Source organism: Anomaloglossus baeobatrachus, chromosome 9 (assembly GCF_048569485.1).
Source record: "Anomaloglossus baeobatrachus isolate aAnoBae1 chromosome 9, aAnoBae1.hap1, whole genome shotgun sequence".
NCBI classification, from domain to species: domain Eukaryota; kingdom Metazoa; phylum Chordata; class Amphibia; order Anura; family Aromobatidae; genus Anomaloglossus; species Anomaloglossus baeobatrachus.
Window position 1 is genome coordinate 62,115,358 of NC_134361.1, and position 26,769 is coordinate 62,142,126.

The 26,769-nt window shown below is 48.0% G+C and overlaps 1 protein-coding gene and 1 non-coding gene across 3 annotated transcripts in view; both read right to left on the reverse strand.

Moving 5' to 3' along the window:
- Positions 1-986: 986 nt before the first annotated feature.
- Positions 987-26,769, reverse strand: part of RBMX (RNA binding motif protein X-linked) — a 29,422-nt gene continuing 3,639 nt past the window's right edge. The window contains exons 2-9 of one of the 2 annotated variants that reach the window (XM_075323764.1): positions 26,393-26,509; positions 26,097-26,203; positions 9,076-9,151; positions 6,732-6,836; positions 5,059-5,182; positions 4,859-4,984; positions 2,095-2,180; positions 987-1,613 (exon numbers count right to left, since the gene is read on the reverse strand). In XM_075323764.1, coding sequence (XP_075179879.1) covers positions 1,306-1,613; positions 2,095-2,180; positions 4,859-4,984; positions 5,059-5,182; positions 6,732-6,836; positions 9,076-9,151; positions 26,097-26,203; positions 26,393-26,501 — 1,041 coding nt within the window. In that variant the 5' untranslated portion in view covers positions 26,502-26,509 and the 3' untranslated portion in view covers positions 987-1,305. Of the gene's footprint in view, positions 1,614-2,094; positions 2,181-4,858; positions 4,985-5,058; positions 5,183-6,731; positions 6,837-9,018; positions 9,152-26,096; positions 26,204-26,392; positions 26,510-26,769 lie in introns of both variants that reach the window. The other variant, XM_075323763.1, reaches the window with a different exon arrangement.
- Positions 26,275-26,350, reverse strand: LOC142253837 (small nucleolar RNA SNORD61). Its single transcript, XR_012726868.1, has one exon. It is a non-coding gene; the product is annotated as a small nucleolar RNA SNORD61 (small nucleolar RNA).

The following is a 26,769-nucleotide window of genomic DNA, read 5'->3' on the forward strand; positions in this document are numbered from 1 at the left end:
TTTAAGTGAAATCCCCCCTACTGAAAAAGCTGGGGTCCATCTCCACACTAATTGAGTTATGTTACTCCGAGCATTACAGGGTTTGTATTTAGTTATCCAGCAGTACCTTTCCAGGTTTAATTTCCACAAAGTAAGAACTCTGTACCATGAGACAAATGCAGCGCAAGTTTCACTTAAGACTGAAAAACAAAAAGGTGCGGTCTTTGCTTACCCTCAGCAGTTTCTCGGGAATATGATGGTTAACAGTGGAAAGATTCACTTGTTTTAGGCTCTCATGTTCTTTGAGAAGAGACATCATTTGGTTCTTCATTAGCCTTTAGAGTCAAGCCTTTAAAAGTGACACTACAGATTTGCAAACACATTGAAACAGTAAAAGTAACATTTGGTTTGGAAGCTTCTTTGAATGATTGGACTATTTTGTTAACCGTGTATCAAATTCATTATGGTGGGTGTGCAAGGAGTCCATTTTTTTGTTTGACAACTGTTGGCGAGCTGGGTATGCATTATCCAGGCTTAGTGTGTATCTTATGATCCGTTAAAAACCCATTTGACATACGTTTGGAGAGTTGGGGTTGTCATGTTAGCAGCACTCATTAACAATTATATAGACAAGTTGCATTAATTCGTATTTTGTAGTTTCCATTGCAACTCGGTGGCATGGTGGCTCAGTGGTTAGCACTGTATGGTGGCTCAGTGGTTAGCACTGCAGTCTTGCAAGCGCTGGGGTCCTGGGATCAAATCCCACCAAGGACAACATCTGCAAGGAGTTTGTATGTTCTCCCTGTGTTTTGCGTGGGTTTCCTCCAGGGTCAAAAAACATACTGATAACTGATAGGTAAATTTAGATTGTGAGCCCCAATGGGGACAGTGTTGCCAATGTATGTAAAGCGCTGTGGAATTAATAGCGCTATATAAATGAATAAATAAATATTCTCGTGTGTGCGCTCAGTTATGGGAGGGAAAGTATGAAATAAGCCGAGATGGGGGAGTTTCACTGGATCTTTTACTTGTTGGAAGAAAAAAAAAAAAAAAAAATACAAACACTAATACACAACTTACTACACATTGTACATTTCAGAAAGGCTAACAGAATGTGAAGGTTAAGCAATTCAACTTCCTCTAATGAAGATTCATGGGAGGAGGGAAAAATAAAAAAAAAAATTACAGGTTAAAAAAAAAAGTAAAGATAAATAAAAACCAAACAAACTCCTTTATAGGTCGTCCGCTGGTGGTAAAGGCAAAAGCATATGCCACGTGTCATTCAATAAAATGTCTTTGGTCCATGATTTACGTTGTTATTTTACTTTAATATCGACTTCTGCCGCCTCCTCTATCAGACCTGCTTCCCCCTCGCCCACCACCTCGGGGGACGCCGCGACTTGAGCTGCTGTAAGAATCACGTGGAGGTGGATAGCCTCTATCCATTGGTGGTGGCATGCCACGTTCCTGTCTGCCAACTCGGTCACGTCCGCTTGAGTAGAGATCGTTTCTGCTGCTGGAGTAACTGTCTCTGCCTCCGTAGCCATCCCGAGAGCTGCTGTAATCGTCATAGCGACTGCTGCCACCATATGATGGAGGGGGGCCTCTTGCAGGTGGGGCACTACGTGAGTTACCTGCAGGGTCAATGGTCAGGCAATAGGGCAATACTTTAAGTTACATATCACACAGCAATTTGATATTTGCAGCTTATTTACGTTTGCTTGTAATTTTATTTTTTTTTTAGCAGTTGATTTGGAATTGTGTCTTGTTCAGGATATTCTACTGAAAAAAGGACTGAATGTGAATTACCTATGGTCGAATATAACCGTAACAGGCACATAAAAATCATCTCATCTGGGCACTGATCTCCAGAGCTGCAGCTTAGATTGCAGATTCTGCCACATGTTATCCATGGAGTTGTGTTTGCTTCACTCAGATTTATTTTATTTTTTTTTTAATCTTGCTGTAGAGCATATTGGGCTTCCATGTATGGGAGAGTATAATTTGTCTGCCCCAAAATAGACTAGTATTTCTTTGTTCTTTTATAGTTTATCTTCAGCATGGGGCAATTATGTATCCTGAAAAAACAGAGCAATGTGCAAAATGACATCTTACCGTAAGGCTCATATGAGTCTCTGTATGAACCGCCACTAGGATGGTCAGAATAATCTCTATCACGAGCTCCGTAGCCATCACGATCCCTAAACAAAGTGAAGAAGAATTATAATATATAATACAATACATAATATACAGAATATATCATAAAATATATATCTGTTAATGTAACAAAAAAACACCAAAACAATAAGTGGAAAAACGTCCACGCTGCTGTGCCAATAAAGAGTTAATTCCAAATAAGCGCAATGCAGGGTGGTATATTCTATGCGTTTCAGAGATAACGCCCTCTCCATCAGGAAATCCACCATCCTTCTCCTGATGGAGGGGGTTCTCCGAAACGCATAGAATATACCACCCTAAATTGCTCTTATTTGGAATAACTTGTCACAGCAGCGGACGCTTTTCCACTTAATCCTTGTTTTTTTTCTTGCTTCTGCCTTGGTCACGTGGAGTCTGCAGCAGCTGATACATGCTTTAATACTGGTGTGTCACACAACCACCCCAGGTGAGTGGTTTTCATTAACCCTTACTGTTATCCTGGTAAAACCCTATATGCGCTTTTTATAGCCAATTTATTTTTTTTTAATCCATTAATTTTTAATAAAATGTGTCAAGTATTCCATCACATTGACAAGTTCTCAACAGTAAACAAAAATAAGGGGGTTGGGGAGGGGAAATGGTGACGTTACATTAATTTTCCAATCACATTCTTTATATATGAATCTACGAAGTTATTTGATAACACTATTTAAAAACGGAAAGACAACCAATTGTTCCATTTATGAAATTGCGGTGTTATTAGATGAACAAATACCAGCAGTATAGAAACAGGTGATGAGAAGCCGTTCCCAAATTACCTCTCAAAATTAAGATAAGTATCAGCAGTGAGAAAGGGAATAATACATAACTTTTATTAGAATTATTAGAAAAATTGCGTAGTGCTGCAATTTATAAATTAATTTTTTGTGCAAAAAAATGAAACAATACTCATGTCCAAGAGGACCAACAAAGATAGCGTTGGAGCCCCCCCGGTGGTGTCCGTCAATGATAGACCATAATCACCAGATGGACATTGAGGGGCTTCGACGCCAAATCAGTGTCCAAGATTCATAGACACTGTGAATTGATGACTACTATGAGCCGGATAAATGGGGCAACAACCTATAATCCTATTAGTCAGGTTAGGGTCATGGGAGGATATATTCCAGTGGGAACCAAGCCCCCCAATAGGACTCACCAATGTAATATACAATATGGGGTTATTAAATCCCCCAAAAAACAAGCTTTTCATACATGTAAGCACCAATTACCAACCATAACCTAACAGAAATCTAACAAAAATCCATCCAAGATCACAGTGGTGTTTCTTGGATTTAATTCAGAGTATAATCACGGCAGTAAACATATAGGTATAATTATTGCCTCTTGCTTATAATGACCGGCTCATTTATACATCATGCAATTATAAATAGAGAAATGGAATGGTCTCACCCAGTTGTAGGTGCAGGTCAGTAGTTAGAAGGGGGTCATCAGGATAGATGAATCGGGTGGCTGTCCATAGCCGGGCAGGAGCTCTCTCCCTGGCAGGAACTAGCTGAACCCTCAAGCCCCATTAGCTCCAGCCCTTACAAGGACCGTCCCAAACTGACCCTGATTAAATTAGCCCTAAAGATTCATCACCATGGAACCTCCCGACGCGTTTCCTCCGCCAGGATTCATCAGGGGAGATACTGTAGGTGAAGGGCTCAAGATGCAGGTATAGAGACCCCAAAATACAAGTGGTCAGACTCTAGAGTCTGACCACTTGTATTTTGGGGTCTCTATACCTGCATCTTGAGCCCTTCACCTACAGTATCTCCCCTGATGAATCCTGGCGGAGGAAACGCGTCGGGAGGTTCCATGGTGATGAATCTTTAGGGCTAATTTAATCAGGGTCAGTTTGGGACGGTCCTTGTAAGGGCTGGAGCTAATGGGGCTTGAGGGTTCAGCTAGTTCCTGCCAGGGAGAGAGCTCCTGCCCGGCTATGGACAGCCACCCGATTCATCTATCCTGATGACCCCCTTCTAACTACTGACCTGCACCTACAACTGGGTGAGACCATTCCATTTCTCTATTTATAATTGCATGATGTATAAATGAGCCGGTCATTATAAGCAAGAGGCAATAATTATACCTATATGTTTACTGCCGTGATTATACTCTGAATTAAATCCAAGAAACACCACTGTGATCTTGGATGGATTTTTGTTAGATTTCTGTTAGGTTATGGTTGGTAATTGGTGCTTACATGTATGAAAAGCTTGTTTTTTGGGGGATTTAATAACCCCATATTGTATATTACATTGGTGAGTCCTATTGGGGGGCTTGGTTCCCACTGGAATATATCCTCCCATGACCCTAACCTGACTAATAGGATTATAGGTTGTTGCCCCATTTATCCGGCTCATAGTAGTCATCAATTCACAGTGTCTATGAATCTTGGACACTGATTTGGCGTCGAAGCCCCTCAATGTCCATCTGGTGATTATGGTCTATCATTGACGGACACCACCGGGGGGGCTCCAACGCTATCTTTGTTGGTCCTCTTGGACATGAGTATTGTTTCATTTTTTTGCACAAAAAATTAATTTATAAATTGCAGCACTACGCAATTTTTCTAATAATTCTAATAAAAGTTATGTATTATTCCCTTTCTCACTGCTGATACTTGTTATTAGATGAAGCAATAGCCAGTTTTTACTGTTAACCAATGTAAACATACCCATATCCTCTGGAGCCGTAATCGTCACGTGAGCTTGAGTGGCCGTAGTCCCGATACGCATAGTCTCTTGGGGGCGGTGCGTAATCTCGCGAGTCTCTGGAGCTTCCATAATCCCTGCCAGAGTAACTAACAACAAGTCTCATTAGCTGAGGTGAAATATCATCGGTTACTAATCCAAGTATAACAAGCCCCCCTCTTACCTGTCATAACGGTCTTTACCACTGTAGCCATCATCTCTTGGTGACATGTACACATCTCTACGAGAGGACATTGGGTCTCTGCGAGGAGGTCCTCCATATCCATCCCTTTCACGTGATAGTGGAGCTACGAGGAAAAAAAAAAACATTTAGTCAACACTGCAAAAAAAAAAAAAAAAAAAGGAATGTGTACGGTCATATCCAAGAGTGGAGTGACAAGTTTTGGTGCTCAAATCAAAGATTGTTGCTTTGGTGTTCAGATCTTTAAGTTAGATGCGTCTATGGTTACTTAGTTGAGACATTGCTCCTGTTTTCACTTTTCCTATGTGACCATCTCCATCTTGATGGAAAATGCATTGTTAATCACTAAATTGCTCTTGGATGATTGTGAGAAATTTTTTTTAGATCCCATTCTATATTCATGGCCATGTTCTTAGGCCAAATTGAGAGTGAGCCCCCTACATGGATGAAAGCCACCCCCACAAGAACCCAGCAGGTAGTTGTCAGTGCATCAGCACAGGCAAAAGATGACCTGGTGCAAATAAGCCACACCAAGAAAATCAAGGAGACTGACATTTTGCAGAAAGTAGAGGAATTGGACTATAAAAGTACTGTGGTCAAGTTATTTTCTCTGAGGAACCTTCCTTCAGACTGTTTTGGACACCTAGAATAACGATTGGAGAACAGAAGGAGAGTGCTGCCATGTGTCCAGGATTCTTTACTATGGACATCACCGCAATTGGTCATGGGGGGGTGGATTTTCATACATAAAGGGGGCTAACATTTAAGAAAACTGATGACAAATTGCATCCAAACCTCCTCCAAGGGCATCTTCTCCCAACAATTCAAGAGTAATCTGATGATTATAAGGTTGTCCACTTAAGATAGGTCATCAATGTCTGATCGGCTGGGGTCAGGCACCTGGCACCCCTGCTGATCAGCAGATTTCGGTGTCAGCAACAGCACGTGGACTGAAATGCTCAGTTGCAGAACTGCTGTGATTGTGAGCAGGCATTGCACAACCGCCTCTTATTGATTTTAATGGGTGGCATATGTACAGTACACAGTCCTGACCACTATCAAATCTAAGCAGCTCCAGAACAAAGTATTTCTGGCCACCTGCTGCCGCCACTGAAAGCAGCTGATTGACAGGGGGGGGGGGTGCAGTGTGATCCTAGCCGATCACACATCAATGACTTATCCTAAAGATAGGCTATCAAATGTTTAAATAGTCAACAACCTAATGCTTTTTGCAGCATGGAAACCATGTGAAGACAAAAGTGAAAACTAAATGGCTCACTGAACAAAACTTTAGGGAATCCCAGAGAACATAACTAAATCCTCAAAAGGTGGGGGGGGGGGACGGACAGACAAGGACATCATGAAACTCCAACCTGTGATAAGAATTGGTTCTCAGTCAAGATTTGGCCCAGGAGCTGATAGCCAACTGGTCGGGGTGAATAGAAGTCTCAAAATAAAAAGGTCACTAAATATTGAACCTTTATGTAAAATTGATGTCAAAACTTTAAAAACTAAAGAAATGCAGATATTTGTACTTTAGTGATTTGATCTTTTAGTCATGTGTCTATGGTTACTGAGGCAGCAAGTTATGAAAAACAATGTCAGTTTTAAAACTTGACTACGACTTTACATTCAAGCAAACAAATTATCCATACCACCGCTGCGAACAGGACCAGACGGTGCCGATCTCTTCGGTGGTGGACCTCCACTCCTGGGCGGTGGACCTCTTTTCATAGGCATCTGTCCTCTTGATGAACCACCTATAGAAAAAAAAAAATAAAGTTATATGGGCACATTGTACTAGTGAGAACAGTCCATGGGTTGCTTGCTCCTCTCAGCCTGTTTTACTTTGGAAGCAGACTGGATATTTCAGTCACTAGTTTGGGACCACATTTACAACAGCAAATGAACTAGTGTTGAGTGCTGGGTTATGTCTGTATCTAAACGTTACTAGTATTCAGCTTGATATTGAGCCATAGCAACTTGATTGGTAAGTGCTCTGTACAGATTGATCTTGTGCAGCGTAGAAAGGTCCACAATCGTCTCCACAGTTTTCTTGATTGCGTCAAGCCATTAGCTTGCTTGTCTTCCTCTTTGCTTTTTCCTTCTATTCTTCTGACCATCATGTCTTCCAGTAATTGTTCTCTTTGTATGTGTCCAAAGTCGGCAAGTTCTAGCTTGGTGATCCTTGTTTCATGATCTATAACTTTATTTGTCCTTCAAATTGATTAGTTTGTTCTTTTTGCCATCTTTAGTTTTTGTTCAATTTTCGTTTAGCATTGCCCAAATAGTAGACCCAATGTGCATTTGATTGGAATGTCTGGATTTAGTGCATCACAGTGGCTCAGTGGTTAGCACTGCAGTCTTGCAGCTCTGGGGTCTTGGGGTCAATTCCCACAAAGGACACCATCTGCAAGGAGTTTGTATGTTCTCCCCGTGTTTGCGTGGGTTTCCTCCCACACTCCAAAAACAGTTAGGGACCTTAGATTGTGAGCCCCAATAGGGACAGAGTTGCTAATGTATGTAAAGTGCTATGGAATAGCACTATATAATGTATTAATTTATCTTAGGTCTCCAATTCCAAGTCCTGCTCTGTCCATTTCAGGTTTGATTAGGTCAAGTGCTTTGGTTCATGGTTATTACATTCCAAGTTCTGAACTTTGATATCTTCGCAGCTTTTGATCTTCCCTTTCAACAAAGTGATATCAGAATCAAGACTTGCATGCTCCTAGACACAAGTGCAATGCCACACAACCCACTGTACTACTTTGGAAGCAGACCTGGGTATTTCACCCGAGTCCCTGCAGCTATAAATGTGGTCCCAAACTTAGACTAGAGTTGAGTGCTGAAATAAGTCTGCATTTAACCAGCATGACCTTATAGAAGCACATTTAATGGGAACTTGTCACCTGATTTATGCTGCACAAACCATGGCTAGCATGAGTCAGTCTGGCTGCACAACTGGATGCAGGGTTTTTTTTTTTTAGGAAATTCTCAGATTTTTGAGAACACTTTAAAACATCCAGCAAGAAGGGGCACATAATGGAGAATAGCCAGGTACTTTCCCTGACTTCAGACAGAAATTGAGGTTACTGACAGGTCTCCTGCTATGGGAGAGACTCCACTCTAGAAACACTGGGAAAAGCCTGCCATCTTTAATAAAGCATTCTGTCTGAGACAATGGAGTGTTTCAGAGACTACTATACGGCATGCTGTCCACGGTTTGGGCAGAACACATCAGGTGACCCCTTCTCTTTAATCCAGAAAAGCTAAAACCAATGCGTTTCAAGTAGATAAGCCACCATTTATCAATGTGGTATTCAACTGAGCTCCAGGTTAGATTCAGTAGAGCATTGTGGCTACTGGATCACATGGAAGGTGATAGCGGTTTAAGGGGGCGGCCATTACTCTGACAACCCTTCTCAATCTTTTTAATTTACATTAACAGATTTACTCCTCTCCGATGTGGGCACTATAACAGATATATTGCTATCTGCACTTCCTTTCAAATGCAAAGGACATCAATTCTTCCATGCTTTTTGTCTGAAAGAAGCGGTCGCTGCAGACTTTGCATGACAATGCCAAGTAAGCATTCGCCGATATTGCTGGAAAAGCGCTCACACCACAGGTGTATAGCCGCTATTGTACATGTGGAAAATATAGGGACTGACACTGGTCTGTACAAGTAGTGGGCAAACCCTTTAAACAAGAAAATATAAAAGGCCACATATATTAAAGATACACCTACATGAAATATGGCTGAGTGTTTCTCCCAAACCTAACAGACCCCAGAAAGATTAATGAGGCCTGGGGGGGGGGGGCTTTATTTTTCCCGTTATAATGAGTAACGAACAGGAACTAGCCAGCCTGGTGTGGAGGGGTGAGCATCTAGTACACATACAGCATAGATGCCATGGCTGTACTATTCTAGCCCACAATTACCTCCTCTAGACCCTCTTAGACCTCTGGGTGGGCCTCTACTTTTAGGTGGAAGGGTACCTCTCCTACCGTCTGCTCCGGCTCCGAAAGAAGGCTTAATTGCTTGTTCAACCTTGATTGGCTTTCCATCCAAAGCCTAGCGAAGAAAATAAAAAAAAAAAATAATAAAGTTAAATTTAGAAAGGGCCATACAACATTAGGTCAAAAATCATTACTGGTAATGTCCTGTGGGGATATGGGAGACTAAACTGCTGAAATCTATAGATCTTCCCATATCAGAATTTAAAGGGAATGTGTCCATAAAACATCTCACTGACATCAGGTAAGGAAAACTGACAGACGGTTCTGGTCAGGAAAAAGAATCTGTCAGCAGGTTACTTCCCCATCTGAACAGCATGATGAATGGGCAGAGACCCCAATTACAGCAATGTGTTACATCACTGATTGCTGCAAATGTTTTTAGACACTGTCCTGCTGCAGATCCAGCAGTTCTCTGCATACTGAGCTCTACAAAGCCCTTCCCACAGTCAGCAGTGGGGGTGGGGTTAACTTCATGGCAACAGGTTTGCTAGTCCTCCAACACTGACAGTACATCCACTAGGTGGGAACAGGTTCAAGCTGAAAATTCAAAGTTACAAATATGCACAGCAGCACTGAGAAAAGCTAAACAAACATGACATAGGAATTTTGGCTCTGCATTACTGCTATTGGGAAAAATGAGATTGGTTACAAACTGGCCAATTTGTGTAAGCTTGACAGGTACAAGGTGTACCTCTTTGTTGGGACTCTACCCTAATACACCCCCATGCTCTGGGTTAAAAAAAAAAAAAAAAAAAAAAAAAGGGCAGGTAGGTCCCGACAAGGAAGATTTTTATCCATTGGATGTCGTGCTGGATTCCTTTTTTGTAGGTCCCGACAAAGGTACGCCTTGTCATTGGCTGTCGGGCTTACATGAATTGGCCAATTTGTAAACCAAAATTCTCATTTTCCCAATTGCAGTGCCAAAGAAGGGAATTTTGTTTACTTACCATAAATTCCTTTTCTTCTAGCTCCTATTGGGAGACCCAGACAATTGGGGGTGTATAGCTTCTGCCTCCGGAGGCCACACAAAGTATTACACTTTAAAAAGTGTAACCCCTCCCCTCTGCCTATACACCCTCCCGTGCATCACGGGCTCCTCAGTTTTGGGGCTAAAGCAGGAAGGAGGAAACTTATAAATTGGTCTAAGGCAAATTCAATCCGAAGGATGTTCGGAGAACTGAACCATGAACCAAAAGAACAATTCAACATGAACAACATGTGTACACAAAAGAACAACCAGCCCGAAGGGCACAGGGGCGGGTGCTGGGTCTCCCAATAGGAGCTAGAAGAAAAGGAATTTACGGTAAGTAAACAAAATTCCCTTCTTTGTCGCTCCATTGGGAGACCCAGACAATTGGGACGTCCAAAAGCAGTCCCTGGGTGGGTAAAAGAATACCTCGATAAAAAGCCGAAAAAACGGCCCCCTCTTACAGGTGGGCAACCGCCGCCTGAAGGACTCGCCTACCTAGGCTGGCATCTGCCGAAGCATAGGTATGCACCTGATAGTGTTTCGTGAAAGTGTGCAGACTCGACCAGGTAGCCGCTTGACACCTGCTGAGCCGTAGCCTGGTGCCGCAATGCCCAGGATGCACCCACAGCTCTGGTAGAATGGGCTTTCAGCCCTGAAGGGAGCGGAAGCCCAGAAGAACGGTAGGCTTCAAGAATCGGTTCCTTGATCCACCGAGCCAAGGTTGACTTGGAAGCCTGCGACGCCTTACGCTGGCCAGCGACAAGGACAAAGAGCGTATCAGAACGGCGCAGGGGCGCCGTGCGAGACACGTAGAGCCGGAGTGCTCTCACCAGATCTAACAAATGCAAATCCTTTTCACATTGGTGAACTGGATGAGGGCAAAAAGAAGGTAAAGAGATATCCTGATTGAGATGAAAAGGGGATACCACCTTAGGAAGAAATTCAGGGACCGGACGCAGAACCACCTTATCCTGGTGAAAAACCAGGAAGGGGGCTTTGCATGACAGCGCTGCAAGCTCAGACACTCTCCGGAGTGATGTAACTGCCACTAGAAAGGCCACCTTCTGCGAAAGACGTGATAGAGACATCCCGCAGTGGCTCGAAAGGTGGTTTCTGAAGAGCCTTTAGCACTCTGTTAAGATCCCATGGTTCCAGCGGCCTCTTGTAAGGTGGGACTATGTGGCAAACTCCCTGCAGGAACGTGCGGACCTGCGGAAGCCTGGCTAGGCGCTTTTGAATAAACACGGAAAGCGCCGATACTTGTCCCTTGAGAGAGCCGAGAGACAAACCCTTGTCCATTCCGGATTGCAGGAATGAAAGAAAAGTGGGCAAGGCAAACGGCCAGGGAGTAAAACCCTGATCAGAGCACCAGGATAAGAAGATCCTCCAAGTCCTGTGATAGATCTTGGCGGACGTTTGTTTCCTGGCCTGTCAGTGGCGATGACATCTTGAGATAACCCTGAGGACGCTAGGAGCCAGGACTCAATGGCCACACAGTCAGGTTGAGGGCCGCAGAATTCAGATGGAAAAATGGCCCTTGAGACAGCAAGTCTGGTCGGTCTGGGAGTGCCCACGGTTGACCCACCGTGAGGTGCCACAGATCCGGGTACCACGACCTCCTCGGCCAGTCTGGAGCGACGAGGATGGCGCGGCGGCAGTCGGACCTGATCTTGCGTAACACTCTGGGCAGCAGTGCCAGAGGAGGAAATACATAAGGCAGTCGAAACTGCGACCAATCCTGAACTAATGCATCCGCCGCCAGAGCTCTGTGATCTTGAGACCGTGCCATGAATGCCGGGACTTTGTTGTTGTGCCGAGACGCCATGAGGTCGACGTCCGGCGCTCCCCAGCGGCGACAGATCTCTTGAAACACGTCCGGGTGAAGAGACCATTCCCCTGCGTCCATGCTCTGGCGACTGAGAAAGTCTGCTTCCCAGTTTTCTACGCCCGGGATGTGAACTGCGGAGATGGTGGAGGCTGTGGCCTCCGCCCACAGCAGAATCCGCCGAACTTCTTGGAAGGCTTGACGACTGCGTGTGCCGCCCTGGTGGTTGATGTACGCGACCGCCGTGGCGTTGTCCGACTGTATGCGGATCTGCCTGCCCTCCAGCCACCGATGGAACGCCTTTAGGGCTAGATACACTGCCCTTATCTCCAGAACATTGATCTGAAGGGAGGACTCTGTCGGAGTCCAGGTTCCCTGAGCCCTGTGGTGGAGAAAAACCGCTCCCCACCCTGACAGGCTCGCGTCCGTCGTGACCACAGCCCAGGATGGGGGCAGGAAGGATTTTCCCCTCGACAAAGAAGTGGGAAGAAGCCACCACTAAAGAGAGGTTTTGGTTGCCAGTGAAAGAGATACGTTCCTGTCTAGGGACGTCGACCTCCTGTCCCATTTGCGGAGAATGTCCCATTGAAGTGGACGCAGATGAAACTGCGCAAAGGGAACTGCCTCCATTGCTGCCACCATCTTCCCTAGGAAGTGCATGAGGCGCCGCAAGGGGTGTGACTGGGCCCGAAGAAGAGAGTGCACCCCTGTCTGCAGCGAACGCTGTTTGTCCAGCGGAAGCTTGACTATCGCTGAGAGAGTATGAAACTCCATCCCGAGGTAAGTCAGTGATTGGGTCGGTGTCAATTTTGACTTTGGGAAATTGATGATCCACCCGAACCTCTGGAGAGTCTCCAGAGCAATGGTCAGGCAGTGCCACAAACTGAAGGTGTTCGTCCCCGATGGCGAAACGCAGGAAGCGTTGATGCTCCGGTGCAATCGGCACATGGAGATAAGCATCCCTGATGTCGATTGATGCTAGGAAGTCTCCTTGGGACATCGAAGCGATGACAGAGCGGAGAGATTCCATCCGAAACCGTCTGGTTCTCACGTGTCTGTTGAGCAGTTTGAGGTCCAGAACGGGACGGAATGATCCGTCCTTTTTTGGCACCACGAACAAGTTGGAGTAAAAACCGTGACCACGTTCTTGAAGGGGAACGGGGGATCACAACTCCTGTCTTCAGAGTGTTCACCGCCTGAAAAAGTGCATCGGCTCGCTCGGGGGGCGGGGATGTTCTGAAGAAACGAGTCGGAGGACGAGAGCTGAGCTCTATCCTGTAACCGTGAGACAGAATGTCTCTTACCCATCGGTCTTGGACATGTGGCCACCAGGCGTCGCAAAAGCGGGAGAGCCTGCCACCGACCGAGGATGCGGTTTGGGGAGGCCGAAAGTCATGAGGAGGCCGCCTTGGAGACTGTGCCTCCGGCGGTCTTTGGAGGACGTGACTTAGACCGCCATGCATCAGAGTTCCTCTGGCCCTTCTGTGGCCTGTTGGACGTGGATGATTGGGACCTGGCTGAGGGCCGAAAGGACCGAAACCTCGATTGAATTTTTCGTTGCTGAGGTCTGTTTGGTTTGGACTGGGGTAAGGACGAGTCCTTTCCCTTGGATTGCTTAATAATTTCATCCAATCGCTCGCCAAACAAACGGTCGCCAGAAAATGGCAAACCGGTTAAGAACTTCTTGGAAGCAGAATCTGCCTTCCATTCGCGTAGCCACATGGCCCTGCGGACTGCCACCGAATTGGCGGACGCTACCGCTGTACGGCTCGCAGAGTCCAGGACTGCGTTCATGGCGTAGGACGAAAATACCGACGCCTGAGAAGTCAAAGACGCAACTTGCGGAGCAGAGGTACGTGTGACCGCATTAATCTCAGACAGACAAGCTGAGATAGCTTGGAGTGCCCACACTGCTGCAAAGGCTGGGGCAAAAGACGCGCCTGTGGCTTCATAGATGGATTTCATCAGGAGTTCTGCCTGTCAGTGGCATCCTTGAGCGATGAACCATCTGCCACTGATACTACGGATCTAGCCGCCAGTCTAGAGACTGGAGGATCCACCTTGGGACATTGAGCCCAACCCTTAACTACGTCAGCGGGGAAGGGGTAACGTGTGTCATTAAGACGCTTAGAAAAGCGCTTGTCCGGAAATGCTCTGTGCTTCTGGACAGCATCTCTGAAGTTAAGAGTGATCGAAAAACGCACTCCGTGTACGTTTGGGAAACCTGAACTGGTGTTTCTCCTGTTGAGAAGCAGACTCCTCTACAGGTGGAGGCGGGGGAGATAGATCTAACACCTGGTTGATGGACGCTATAAGGTCATTTACTATGGCGTCCCCTTCCGGTGTATCAAGATTGAGAGCAACGTCAGGGTCAGAGCCCTGAGCTGCGACCTCCGCTTCATCCTCCAGAGAGTCCTCAAGTTGAGACCCCGAACAGTGTGATGAAGTCGGGGAAGGTTCCCAGCGAGCCCGCTTAGCCGGTCTGGGACTGCGGTCTGTGTCGGAGTCCTCCCCGTGAGACCTAGGTGTCACCCCAGGAGCACGCTGCTGTGCAGACCAAGAGGGGCCTGGGGGCGATGAACTTACAGTGCCCGAGGCCTGTGTAAGGACCGGTCTGGACTGCAAGGCTTCTAGTATCTTAGCAGACCATCTGTCCATAGACTGAGCCATGGATTGTGAAAGCGACTCAGTTTCTCAGCCAAAACTGTAAACTCTGTCCCTGCCACCTGGACAGTGGAAGCAGGGGGTTCTACCTGAGCAGAGGGTCCCACCAGTGCCCGAGGCTCCGGCTGAGCGAGTGCAACAGGGGCCGAGCATTGCTCAAAGTGAGGGTAGGTGGAACCTGCAGGTAACATAGCCGCACAAGAGGTACAGGTTGCAAAATAACCCTGTGTCTTGGCACCCTTGCTCTTTGCGGACGACATGCTGTTGTCTCCTCGGAGAGTGATCACTGAGGGTATATAGCCAAAAGCAAAACAGTGCGGCCGAACAGAGAAAATGTATACACACATACATACATACATACACACACACACACTTCGGCACCCCAGGGGGACCAGCACCGGGTAACCGCTGTGGCTTACCGACCGCCCAAAGCGGTTGTGTGTCCACCAGATTCCCTGCCTTGGGCCTCCCAGAGCTGCAGAGCTCGTTCTGAAATCCTCCACCGGCAGAAGTGATTGTAAAAATGGCTGCCGGAGCTCTCAGGGGAGGAGGGAGCCGTGGGCGGCGACTAATAAAGTGCGGTAATCTGGTGCCCCACAGTGATCAGTGAGGGGGGAACACCTAAGTATGCTCCAGCCCTCACTGCCGACGTCCAGTCGACAGTCCCGCCCTTACCCCTGACTGGCAGGCCTGGGGGCGGGAGTTATGGTACTAGGCCGCATGAAGCCGGGGACTAAAGTTAATAACGCGGCCGGCAAACAGGCACGGTCGGCGCGGTAGTCCCGGTCGTCACAAAAAAACAGCAGCCGCTGCAGGGTCTGTGACACAGGCGCTCCATGCACCGTCCCTAAGGGGACACAGAGTACCTTTAGATGCAGGGCCTTGTCCCTGATGATACCAAGTCTCCTGTCCGGCAGATTCCCCCAGGGGCTGCGGAGGGAACCCGGTCCCAGTGAATGGTGACCGGATAGGATCCCACTTCTCCCAGAGCCTCTAAGGGATGGGGAAGGAAAACAGCATGTGGCTCCAGCCTTTGTACCCGCAATGGGTACCTCAACCTTAACAGCACCGCCGACTTAGTGGGGTGAGAAGGGAGCATGCCGGGGGCCCTCTTTTCTTCCATCCGATACAATCAGCAGCTGCTGCTGACTAAAATGGGAGCTTGAGTGAATGTGTGCCTCCTTCAACACAAAGCATAAAACTGAGGAGCCCGTGATGCACGGGAGGGTGTATAGGCAGAGGGGAGGGGTTACACTTTTTAAAGTGTAATACTTTGTGTGGCCTCCGGAGGCAGAAGCTATACACCCCCAATTGTCTGGGTCTCCCAATGGAGCGACAAAGAAATTCCTATATTTAATATTTACTTCAGCTTTTCAGAGTACTGCTGTACATATTTTTGCTAGTCCTAGTGACAAGATCAGCTGTCCACTAGAGGACCAGTAAACACACTGTCCTTCTGTACACCATATTCATGACCCCCACTAATTTGAAGCTGTCTATGCATACTGTGCACAATCACGGATCAGTAATCAGAACAGCCAGATCTGCACCACAGGATATGAACAAAACTGCAGCACTCACTATGACATTGTTGGAATCTGTGTCTCTGCTGCTCTCAGATTACATGATAAGAACCTGGTGAGATCCCTTTAATGTCTCATTTGCACATGACTAAACTGATCAGAAATGCAGCAGACTGAAGATGTAAAGGTGTTTATTAATTTCAGACATGCATGTCTATATACAGTGAGTTTAAAAAGGAATCTGTTAGTAAGGTCAAGCACCACCGGATGAAGCCATCATTAAAGGGAACCTGTCAGCAGAAATTTCGCCCAAAACCTAAAAGATTCCCCCTCTGCAGCTCCTGGGCTGCATTCTAGAAAGGTCCCTGTTATTATTGTGCCCCATGTGAGACCAAAATAAAGACTTTATAAAGTGGTACCTTTTTGTATTCAGATTCTGTAAATGTGACACAGGGGCGGGCTCTCTGGCGTTTGTTATTCTGCCCCCCGGTCCTGTATGCCGCCCCCCCCATCGCTCTTTTCCATAGCTGATGCACCGCCCACTGCTCCAGCCATCCCCGCGCATGCCCAGTGCCAGTCTCATGGGACTGAGCAGTGTGACCGCTGGTGACGTGTGCACAGGCAAGAGATTATGGGCGGGGCTGTGATTGTTAGCAAGTACCCGCCCATAATCTCGTGAGCGCGCAAACCTCACCAGCGGTCACACTGTGCTCAGGGCAGCTAGATTGTATGGGCTGCTTCCAGGGATGACGTCCCTTTTGTCACGTGATAGCATTTTGAACACGCCCCTATCACGTGACTAAAGGGACGTCATCCCTGGAAGCCGCCCATACAGTCTAGCACTACCCTGAGCACAGTGTGACCGCTGGTGAGGTTTGCGCGCTCACGAGATTAAGGGCGGGTACTAGCTGATAAAAATCACAGCCCCGCCCATAATCACTTGCCTGCGCACACGTCACCAGCGGTCACACTGCTCAGTCCCGTGAGACTGGCACTGGGCATGCGCGGGGATGGCTGGAGCAGTGGGCAGTGCATCAGCTATGGAAATGAGTGATGGCGGCGGCATACAGGACCAGAATAACGGACACCAGAGAGCCCGCCCCTGTGTCACATTTACACTATCTGAATACAAAAAGGTACCACTTTATAAAGTCTTTATTTTGGTCTCACATGGGGCACAATAATAGGGACCGTTCTAGAATGCAGCCCAGGAGCTGCAGAGGGGGAATCTTTTAGGTTTTGGGTGAAGAAGGGAATTTTGTTACTTACCGTAAATTCCTTTTCTTCTAGCTCTTATTGGGAGACCCAGACGATTGGGGTATAGCTACTGCCCTCTGGAGGCCACACAAAGCACTACATTAAAAGTGCAAGGCCCCTCCCCCTCTGGCTATACCCCCCCCGTGGTATCACGGGTTCTCCAGTTTTAGTGCCAAAGCAAGAAGGAGGAAGCCAATAACTGGTTTAAACAAATTAACTCCGAACAACATCGGAGAACTGAAAAACCGTTCAACATGAACAACATGTGTACCCGCAAACAACAAAAAAACATCCCGAAGGACAACAGGGCGGGTGCTGGGTCTCCCAATAAGAGCTAGAAGAAAAGGAATTTACGGTAAGTAACAAAATTCCCTTCTTCAGCGCTCTATTGGGAGACCCAGACGATTGGGACGTCCAAAAGCTGTCCCTGGGTGGGTAAAGAAATACCTCATGTTAGAGCTGCAAAACAGCCCTCCCCTACGGGGGTGTCACTGCCGCCTGCAGGACTCTTCTACCTAAGCTGGCATCCGCCGAAGCATAGGTATGCACCTGATAATGCTTGGTGAAAGTGTGCAGACTGGACCAGGTAGCTGCCTGGCACACCTGTTGAGCCGAAGCCTGGTGACGTAATGCCCAGGACGCACCCACGGCTCTGGTTGAGTGGGCTTTTAGCCCTGAAGGAACCGGAAGCCCCGCAGAACGGTAGGCCTCTAGAATTGGTTCTTTGATCCATCGAGCCAGGGTGGCTTTAGAAGCCTGCAACCCCTTGCGCGGACCAGCGACAAGGACAAAAAGTGCATCGGCACGGCGCATGGGCGCCGTGCGGGAAATGTAGATTCTGAGTGCTCTCACCAGATCTAGCAAACGTAAGTCCTTTTCATACCGGTGAACCGGATGAGGACAAAAAGAAGGCAAGGATATATCCTGATTAAGATGAAAAGAGGATACGACCTTATGGAGAAACTCCGGAATAGGGCGCAGCACTACCTTGTCCTGGTGGAACACCAGGAAGGGAGCCTTGGATGACAGAGCTGCCAGCTCAGACACTCGCCGAAGCGATGTGATCGCAACAAGAAACGCCACTTTCTGTGACAGCCGAGAAAAGGAAACTTCCTTCAGAGGCTCGAAGGGCGGCTTCTGGAGAGCAACTAGTACCCTGTTCAGATCCCATGGATCTAACGGCCGCTTGTACGGGGGCACAATATGACAGACCCCCTGCATGAACGTGCGCACCTTAGAAAGACGTGCTAGACGCTTCTGAAAAAACACGGATAGTGCCGAAACTTGCCCTTTAAGGGAGCTGAGCGACAAGCCCTTTTCTAACCCCGATTGCAGGAAGGAAAGAAACTTGGGCAATGCAAATGGCCAGGGAGACACTCCCTGAGCAGAGCACCAGGATAAGAAAATCTTCCACGTTCTGTGGTAGATCTTAGCCGAATTCGACTTTCTAGCTTGCCTCATTGTGGCAACGACTCCTTGAGATAATCCTGCAGATGCTAGGATCCAGGACTCAATGGCCACACAGTCAGGTTCAGGGCCGCAGAATTCTGATGGAAAAACGGCCCTTGGGACAGTAAGTCTGGTCGGTCTGGCAGTGACCACGGTCGACCGATGGTGAGATGCCACAGATCCGGATACCACGACCTCCTCGGCCAGTCTGGAGCGACGAGTATGATGCGGCTGCACTCGGATCTGATCTTGCGTAGCACTCTGGGCAAGAGCGCCAGAGGCGGAAACACATATGGGAGCTGAAACTGCGACCAATCTTGAACCAAGGCGTCTGCCGCCAGAGCTCTTTGATCGCGCGACCTCGCCATGAATGCCGGGACCTTGTTGTTGTGCCGGGATGCCATTAGGTCGACGTCCGGCACTCCCCAGCGGCGACAGATTTCCTGAAACACGTCCGGGTGAAGGGACCATTCCCCTGCGTCCATGCCCTGGCGACTGAGGAAGTCTGCTTCCCAGTTTTCTACGCCTGGGATGTGAACCGCGGATATGGTGGATGCTCTGTCCTCCACCCACATTAGAATGCGCCGGACTTCTTGGAAGGCTTGCCGACTGCGCGTCCCTCCTTGGTGGTTGATGTATGCCACCGCTGTGGAGTTGTCCGATTGGATTCGGATCTGCTTTCCTTCCAGCCACTGTTGGAAGGCCAGTAGAGCAAGATACACTGCTCTGATCTCCAGAACATTGATCTGAAGGGTGGACTCCTGCGGAGTCCACGTCCCCTGAGCCCTGTGGTGGAGAAATACTGCTCCCCACCCTGACAGACTCGCATCTGTCGTGACTACTGCCCAGGATGGGGGCAGGAAGGATCTTCCCTGAGACAATGAGGTGGGAAGGAGCCACCATTGTAGGGAGTCCTTGGCCGTCTGGGAAAGCGAGACTTTCCTGTCCAGGGACGTTGACTTCCCGTCCCATTGGCGGAGAATGTCCCATTGAAGTGGGCGCAGATGAAACTGCGCAAAGGGAACTGCTTCCATGGCTGCCACCATCTTCCCTAGGAAATGCATGAGGCGCCGCAAGGGATGCAACTGGCCCTGCAGAAGAGATTGCACCCCTGTCTGTAGTGACCGCTGCTTGTTCAGCGGAAGCTTCACTATCGCTGCTAGAGTATGAAACTCCATGCCAAGATACGTTAGTGATTGAGTCGGTGATAGGATCGACTTTGGAAAGTTGATGATCCATCCGAAAGACTGTAGGGTCTCCAGCGTAGCATTCAGGCTGTGCTGACATGCCTCTTGAGAGGGAGCTTTGACCAATAAATCGTCTAGGTAAGGGATCACCGAGTGTCCCTGAGAGTGCAAGACTGCTACCACCGCCGCCATGACCTTGGTGAAGACCCGTGGGGCTGTTGCCAGACCAAATGGCAGAGCTACGAACTGAAAATGGTCGTCTCCTATCACAAAACGTAGAAAACGTTGATGTTCTGTAGCAATTGGCACGTGGAGATAAGCATCTTTGATGTCTATTGAGGCAAGGAAGTCTCCTCTGGACATTGAGGCAATGACAGAACGCAGGGTTTCCATCCGGAACTTCCTGGCGTGCACATGTTTGTTGAGCCGTTTTAGGTCCAGAACAGGACGGAACGAGCCGTCCTTTTTTGGAACCACAAAGAGATTGGAGTAAAACCCTTGCCCTTGTTCCTGAGGAGGGACTGGGATCACCACTCCTTCCGCTCTTAGGGAGCCCACCGCCTGCAGCAGAGCATCTGCTCGGTCTGGATGTGGGGAGGTTCTGAAGAACCGAGCTGGAGGACGAGAATTGAACTCGATTCTGTACCCGCGAGACAAAATGTCCGTCACCCACCGGTCTTTGACCTGTGACATCAAAATGCCGGAAAAGCGGGAGAGCCTGCCCCCGACCGGCGATGCGTAGGGAGGGGGCTGGAAGTCATGAGGTAGCCGCTTTGGAAGCGGTACCTTTATTTGCTTTCTTGGGGCACGTGTGAGCCCGCCACGAATCTGAGTTTCTTTGCGTCCTCTGAGTCCCTTTGGACGAGGTAAATGGTGTCTTGCCCGAACCTCGAAAGGACTGTGGGTTGTGGTAAAGAGGAGTCTTTACCCTTAGACTGCTTAATGATATCAGCCAATGGCTCGCCAAACAGTCTATCTCTAGATAAAGGCAAACTGGTTAAACATTTTTTGGAACCAGCATCTGCTTTCCAGTCCTTTAACCACAATGCTCTGCGCAAAACTACCGAATTGGCGGACGCCATTGAGGTGCGACTGGTAGATTCTAGGACCGCATTGATAGCGTAAGACGCAAACGCCGACATCTGCGTGGTAAGGTGCGCCACTTGCGGCACTGCTGGATGTATGATAGCATCCACTTTTGCTAAGCCAGCTGAAATAGCCTGGAGTGCCCATACGGCTGCGAATGCCGGAGCAAACGACGCGCCGATAGCTTCATAGACAGATTTTAACCAAAGGTCCATCTGTCTGTCATTGGCATCTTTAAGTGAAGCGCCATCCTCCACTGCAACTATGGACCTAGCTGCGAGTTTGGAAATCGGGGGGTCTACCTTTGGACACTGTGTCCAGCGCTTGACCACCTCAGGGGGGAAAGGGAAACGCGTATCTTTAGATCGTTTAGAGAAACGCCTTTCTGGGTGAGCGTCGTGCTTCTGGATTGATTCTCTGAAGTCAGCGTGATCCAACAAAGCACTCAATTTACGCTTGGGATAAAGGAAACGAAACTTCTCCTGCTCCGCAGCCGCCTCTTCTGCTGAAGGGGCTGGGGGAGAAATATCCAACAGCCTATTGATGGCTGAGATAAGGTCGTTTACCATGGCATCCCCATCAGGGGTATCCAGGTTGAGAGGGGTTCCAGGAATGGATTCCTGATCACTCTCATCAGACACATCACAGGGAGACTGATTGCGCTGAGACCCTGAGCAGTGTGATGACGTCGAGGGTCTTTCCCAGCGAGCTCGCTTATGGTGGCTGGGGCTATCATCTGAGTCATAATCCTCGGCCTGTGAAGCCGGGGACCCCCCTGTGGGCTGGATTAATTCCAAGTGAGGGGGACCTGAGGACAGAGGCCTCGCCGTGCCCAAAGACTGAGCCCCATGCATAGATTGCAAGGTTTCAAGGATTTTTGCCATAGAGACAGACATATTATCAGCAAAAACTGCAAAGTCTGTCCCTGTCACCGGGGCAGGACTTACAGGCGTCTCAGCCTGGGTCACTCTCCCTCCTGACTCCGGCTGGCGAAGCAGCACCGGGTCGGAGCATTGCACACAATGGGGGTCATCGGAGCCTGCTGGTAGATTAGCCCGACATGCAGCACACGCAGTATACACAGCCCTAGCCTTGGCAGCCTTGCGTTTTGAGGATGGCATGTTGTTGCTTCCACAGAGGGATCTGGGAGATGCAGCCAGAAGCGACCTCACAGTGCAAGAAATACAATATCTCTATATCCTACACAGTACACCGATACACCATGAGGCACTAGAGGGACCAGCACAGAAAAATCGCTTACCGCCCGCTTAAAAAGCGGGTGTGTGGTCGCCAGATAGCCCCTAGTCCAGGTCTCCCAGAGCCTTGCGTCCTTCCTCCAGCCAGACTGCATGTAATGGCTGCCGGCGTCCTGAGAGAGAAGGGGGGCGGGCCCTGGGCGTTCCTGGCTAAGAGCGGGAAGCCTGCTTCCCTCTGTGCCTAGTGTGAGGGCTGGAGCATGTAAATCAGGCTCCAGCCCTCGTCGCTGCTAGCGAACAGCGTCTCTCCCCTACCCTGAATGACAGGGTGGGGGCGGGAACGAATCGGAGCTGCCGGCGTCCTAGGCCCAAAAAGCCAGGGACTCAATTTATAACCGCCGCCGCCGTAAAAGCGCGGACGGCGGATCCCCGGCGCACCACAAGTCACAGCAGCGCCGCCCGGTCCAGAGGGGGTCGGCGCTGCGTTCCCATACACAAAAAATCCCCCAGTAATCTGTAGGGACACTAACTCCAACGTTGCGGTCCCCGGCGCACTACAACACCCAGCCAGCCCGGAGTGTGTCTGTGCCTGCCGGGGACACAGAGTACCTGTATGATGCAGGGCCTGTCCCTGATCGTACTCCTGCTCCGTCTCCATCAGGTTCTAATGGGTCTGTGGATGGAGCCCGGCGTCAGAGCTGAGAGGCCGGCAGGATCCCACTTCCACAGAGCCCTACCAGGGGATGTGGAAGGAAAACAGCATGTCAGGCTCCAGCCCTGTACCAGCAATAGGTACCTCAACCTTACAACACCATCCAGGGGTGAGAAGGGAGCATGCTGGGGACACTATATGTGTCCTCTTTTCTTCCATCCGAAATAGTCAGCAGCTACTGCTGACTAAAATCTGTGGAGCTATGCATGGAATGTCTGACCTCCTTCGCACACAAAGCTAAAACTGGAGAACCCGTGATACCACGGGGGGGGGTATAGCCAGAGGGGGAGGGGCCTTGCACTTTTAATGTAGTGCTTTGTGTGGCCTCCAGAGGGCAGTAGCTATACCCCAATCGTCTGGGTCTCCCAATAGAGCGCTGAAGAAATTTCTGCTGACAGGTTCCCTTTAAATAATTCGGTTACATAGGCCTACTACAGGAAACTAAACAAACCCTTACTTTTCTGTGATTAATTTTTTTAAAATGTATTGTTTCCTCAGAACGAGGCAAGCCTACAATATTACATTTGTCCAACATTACATACATTCCCTGCATTTGCCAACGCGTTAGATGCTCTAGCTTCATTAAAGGGAACCTATCAGAAATTTTGCACTAAACCTAAAAGATTCCCCCTCTGCAGCTCCTGGGCTGGATTCTAACAAGGTTCCTGCTGTTCTTTTGCCCACTTTCTGACCAAAATAAAGACTTTTATAAAGTGGTACCTTTTTGTATTCAAATCTTGATAATGGTACACGGGGGCGGGCTCTCTGGTGTCCATTAGTCTGCCTCCTGCCGCTTTAGGCAGTCTCCCATCGTGCAATTTCATGCCTCAGGAGGCCGCCCAGTGCGTCCGAGGTCTCGCGCATGCGCCGTGCCACTCTAGCGGGACTGTGCAATGTGCACAGTGTGACCACTGGTGACGTGTTGCGTAGGCGCAAGATTATAGGCGGCGCTGTGATTTTCATCAGCAAGTACCCGCCCATAATCTCGTGCTTTCACCGCCGCCTCCACCATTCTGCACAAGCGCTGGCCAGCTTACCTCACGTCACCTCTTTGAAATTGCGCGATGGGGACGGCCTAAAGCGACAGGAGGCAGACTGACACCAGAGAGCCCGCCCCCGTGTACCATTATCAAGATTTGAATACAAAAAGGTACCACTTTATAAAGTCTTTATTTTGGTCAGAAAGGGGGCACAAGAACAGGAACCTTGCTAGAATGCAGCCCAGGAGCTGCAAAGGGGGAATCTTAGGTTTAGTGCAAAATTTCTGATGACAGGTTCCCTTTAAGAGGTGTGGGTCTTGATGAATTTGGCACATCTTACTCCAGCATATCTATTAAGACTGGCGTGCAAAATGCTAGCCTTGAAGAATCAGGGACAGTCTACTCTATAGAATAATCTAGAGGTAGGGCTGCAAAGTCTTGTTTACTAGGATCACACCCAAAAGCAAATCAGATGAATGACCGTTGCTGCGTGAAAAGAAGTTACCGCCAAAAGACAGGACTGGCACAGGGCCATACTAGCAGGAAATTACCGCAAAACCATTGTGTATTACCAGCACAGGACAAGTGATTTAAAGAATAGACATCACAGCAGTGCTGTGCAGTGACCAAGGACCGCTGATGCCTGAAACATGTTTTAGTAGTTTCCTCTGCATATTTTTTTAGATTTTACCATGGCTTAATAAACATTTTTTTTATGACAAGTGCTGTTCTACCTTTGAGCCTTCTGACCGTGCACTGCACTGGTGAGGAGATTTGGGTTCTTTTTTATACATTGACGTTGTACAGTAAGACAACCCTCCTTAACGTCAGTATGAGTCTCCTGTATTTGTGCTATTCTCCGATGGTCCTGTAGCTGTGATTGGCTGCAGCCTTTACTCTATCAGAGCGCACAGATCACCACAGGACTTCAAGTGAACCTGTCAGGTGCAATATGCACCCAGAACCACGAGCAATTTGGGTGCATATTGGTAATCTCTGCATCTAGTAGCACAGATAGAGATCTTTAGAAAGTATTTCTGAAGATCTTTTATATGCCAATGAGGTCAGGGACTAATCACAAAGGTGTTACCTTGGCTAATCGCCCCCTTTAGCATGTGAGCACGCCCCTGTGGGAGTGCTAACATGCCATGAATGCTTAGTGTCAGAGGCATGGTGCTGGTTTATGGCTCAGTGCACACCATCATAAAGTCCCTGGACTTGGTCATGAGCACACCAGTTTGAAGCCAGAACGTGTACACCCAGCTTCATAGTATGTATGACTATCTCCAGGACTTCAGATGAAGCGTACTGAGCCGAAAATCAGCGGAAGCAGCAGAGGTGAGTGACCATGCCTCTGACGCTGCATATTCATTAGCATGTTAGCACGCCCACAGGAGCGTGCATACATGCTAAGGGGGGCAGAGTAGCCAAGAGCTAATGCCCTTGCAGTCATATGATATAAGATCTTTAAAAATTCTTTTTAAGGCTATGTGCACACGCTGCAGATTTACTGCAGAAAATGTGTAACATTTCTGCAGTCATTCCTCAGCAAAAACCTATGGGTAAAAAAAAAAAAAAAACAAAAAAAACTGCGGTTTTTTATACCTGCGGATTTACCCGCAGAATTAATGTGCATGTCACTTTTCTGCAGCAGGGACCTGCGGTTTTCGCCATAATGGTAAAAAAAAAAAATCAGCAGAAAACCGCATGTGGCTTTCATTGCAATTTCTTACTGTAGGTGCAGGATTCTTTAAGAGGGTCCGGATTTTCCTTGAGAAAGTAAATTTCTAGTGCGCACATGGCCTAAAGATCTCCATCTATGCTAGTGTATACAGGCATTAGCAATATTCACCCAGAACTGCTGATTGTTCTGGATGCATATTGCACCTGGCCGGTTCACTTTCAGCATTTATCAATGTCACATGAGCCGCTGAGTATACTACAGACATTACAGCAATGGCTACGCTGCTCGAGTGCATCCATTTTATTTGGGACAGTGATAAAATTAAGGAGGGGTTGTGCACTACTAACCTCATTAATGAAAACTCTAATGCTAAAATACTAAAAAGTCACACCCAGGCCTTCAGGATATGAACAAAAAAAAAAAAAAAACACCACTTAACTCCAGGGAATACTAGAAAAACAACATACCTTTCCGTTCAGTTCCCTTGCAGCATCCTTGGCATCTGCTGGGCTTTCAAACGTGACGAAGGCAAATCCTCTGGACTTGTTAGTCTCCCGATCTTTCATCAGCAGGACTGCCGGGGAGAGAAGAAGGCCATGTTATACAGGCTCTTAGAAAAGTAAAATGTCTACATTGTGGATACAGACGCTCAGAGCTTCTTAGAGGACAAAAAGGCTTTATCAGTTCAAAACTTGATCACAGCCAAAAAAGTCATCACAGCGATCTTATTTCATGAAAGAGCCGTATGTAGAATAGCGCTCACCTTCAACAATGCGGCCATATTTCCCGAACACTCCTTCCAGAGCCTTCTCCGTGGTCTCGGTGTTCAGACCACCAATGAACAGTTTGCCGGGGCGATCTGCTTCAAACATTTTCAAACCTAAAATGAGGTCAATGTTACAGAGGTGTAAGCTTTGTGAACAGAACATTATACAGCTGAAACTACTTCATTCATCCTCCCAATTAGGCCATGATATATGTATGATGCAGATTACACTTCACAAGTGTCAAGATTCATTGTGGTAACTGTTATTACTCTTGTTGTTACAATTGTTCTATTGTAAACTTTTGTATCAATGTTTAGCCTGTCTGAGACGCCCTAAAATCCGGATCGGTGATTTGAGGGGGGCACATTTCAGA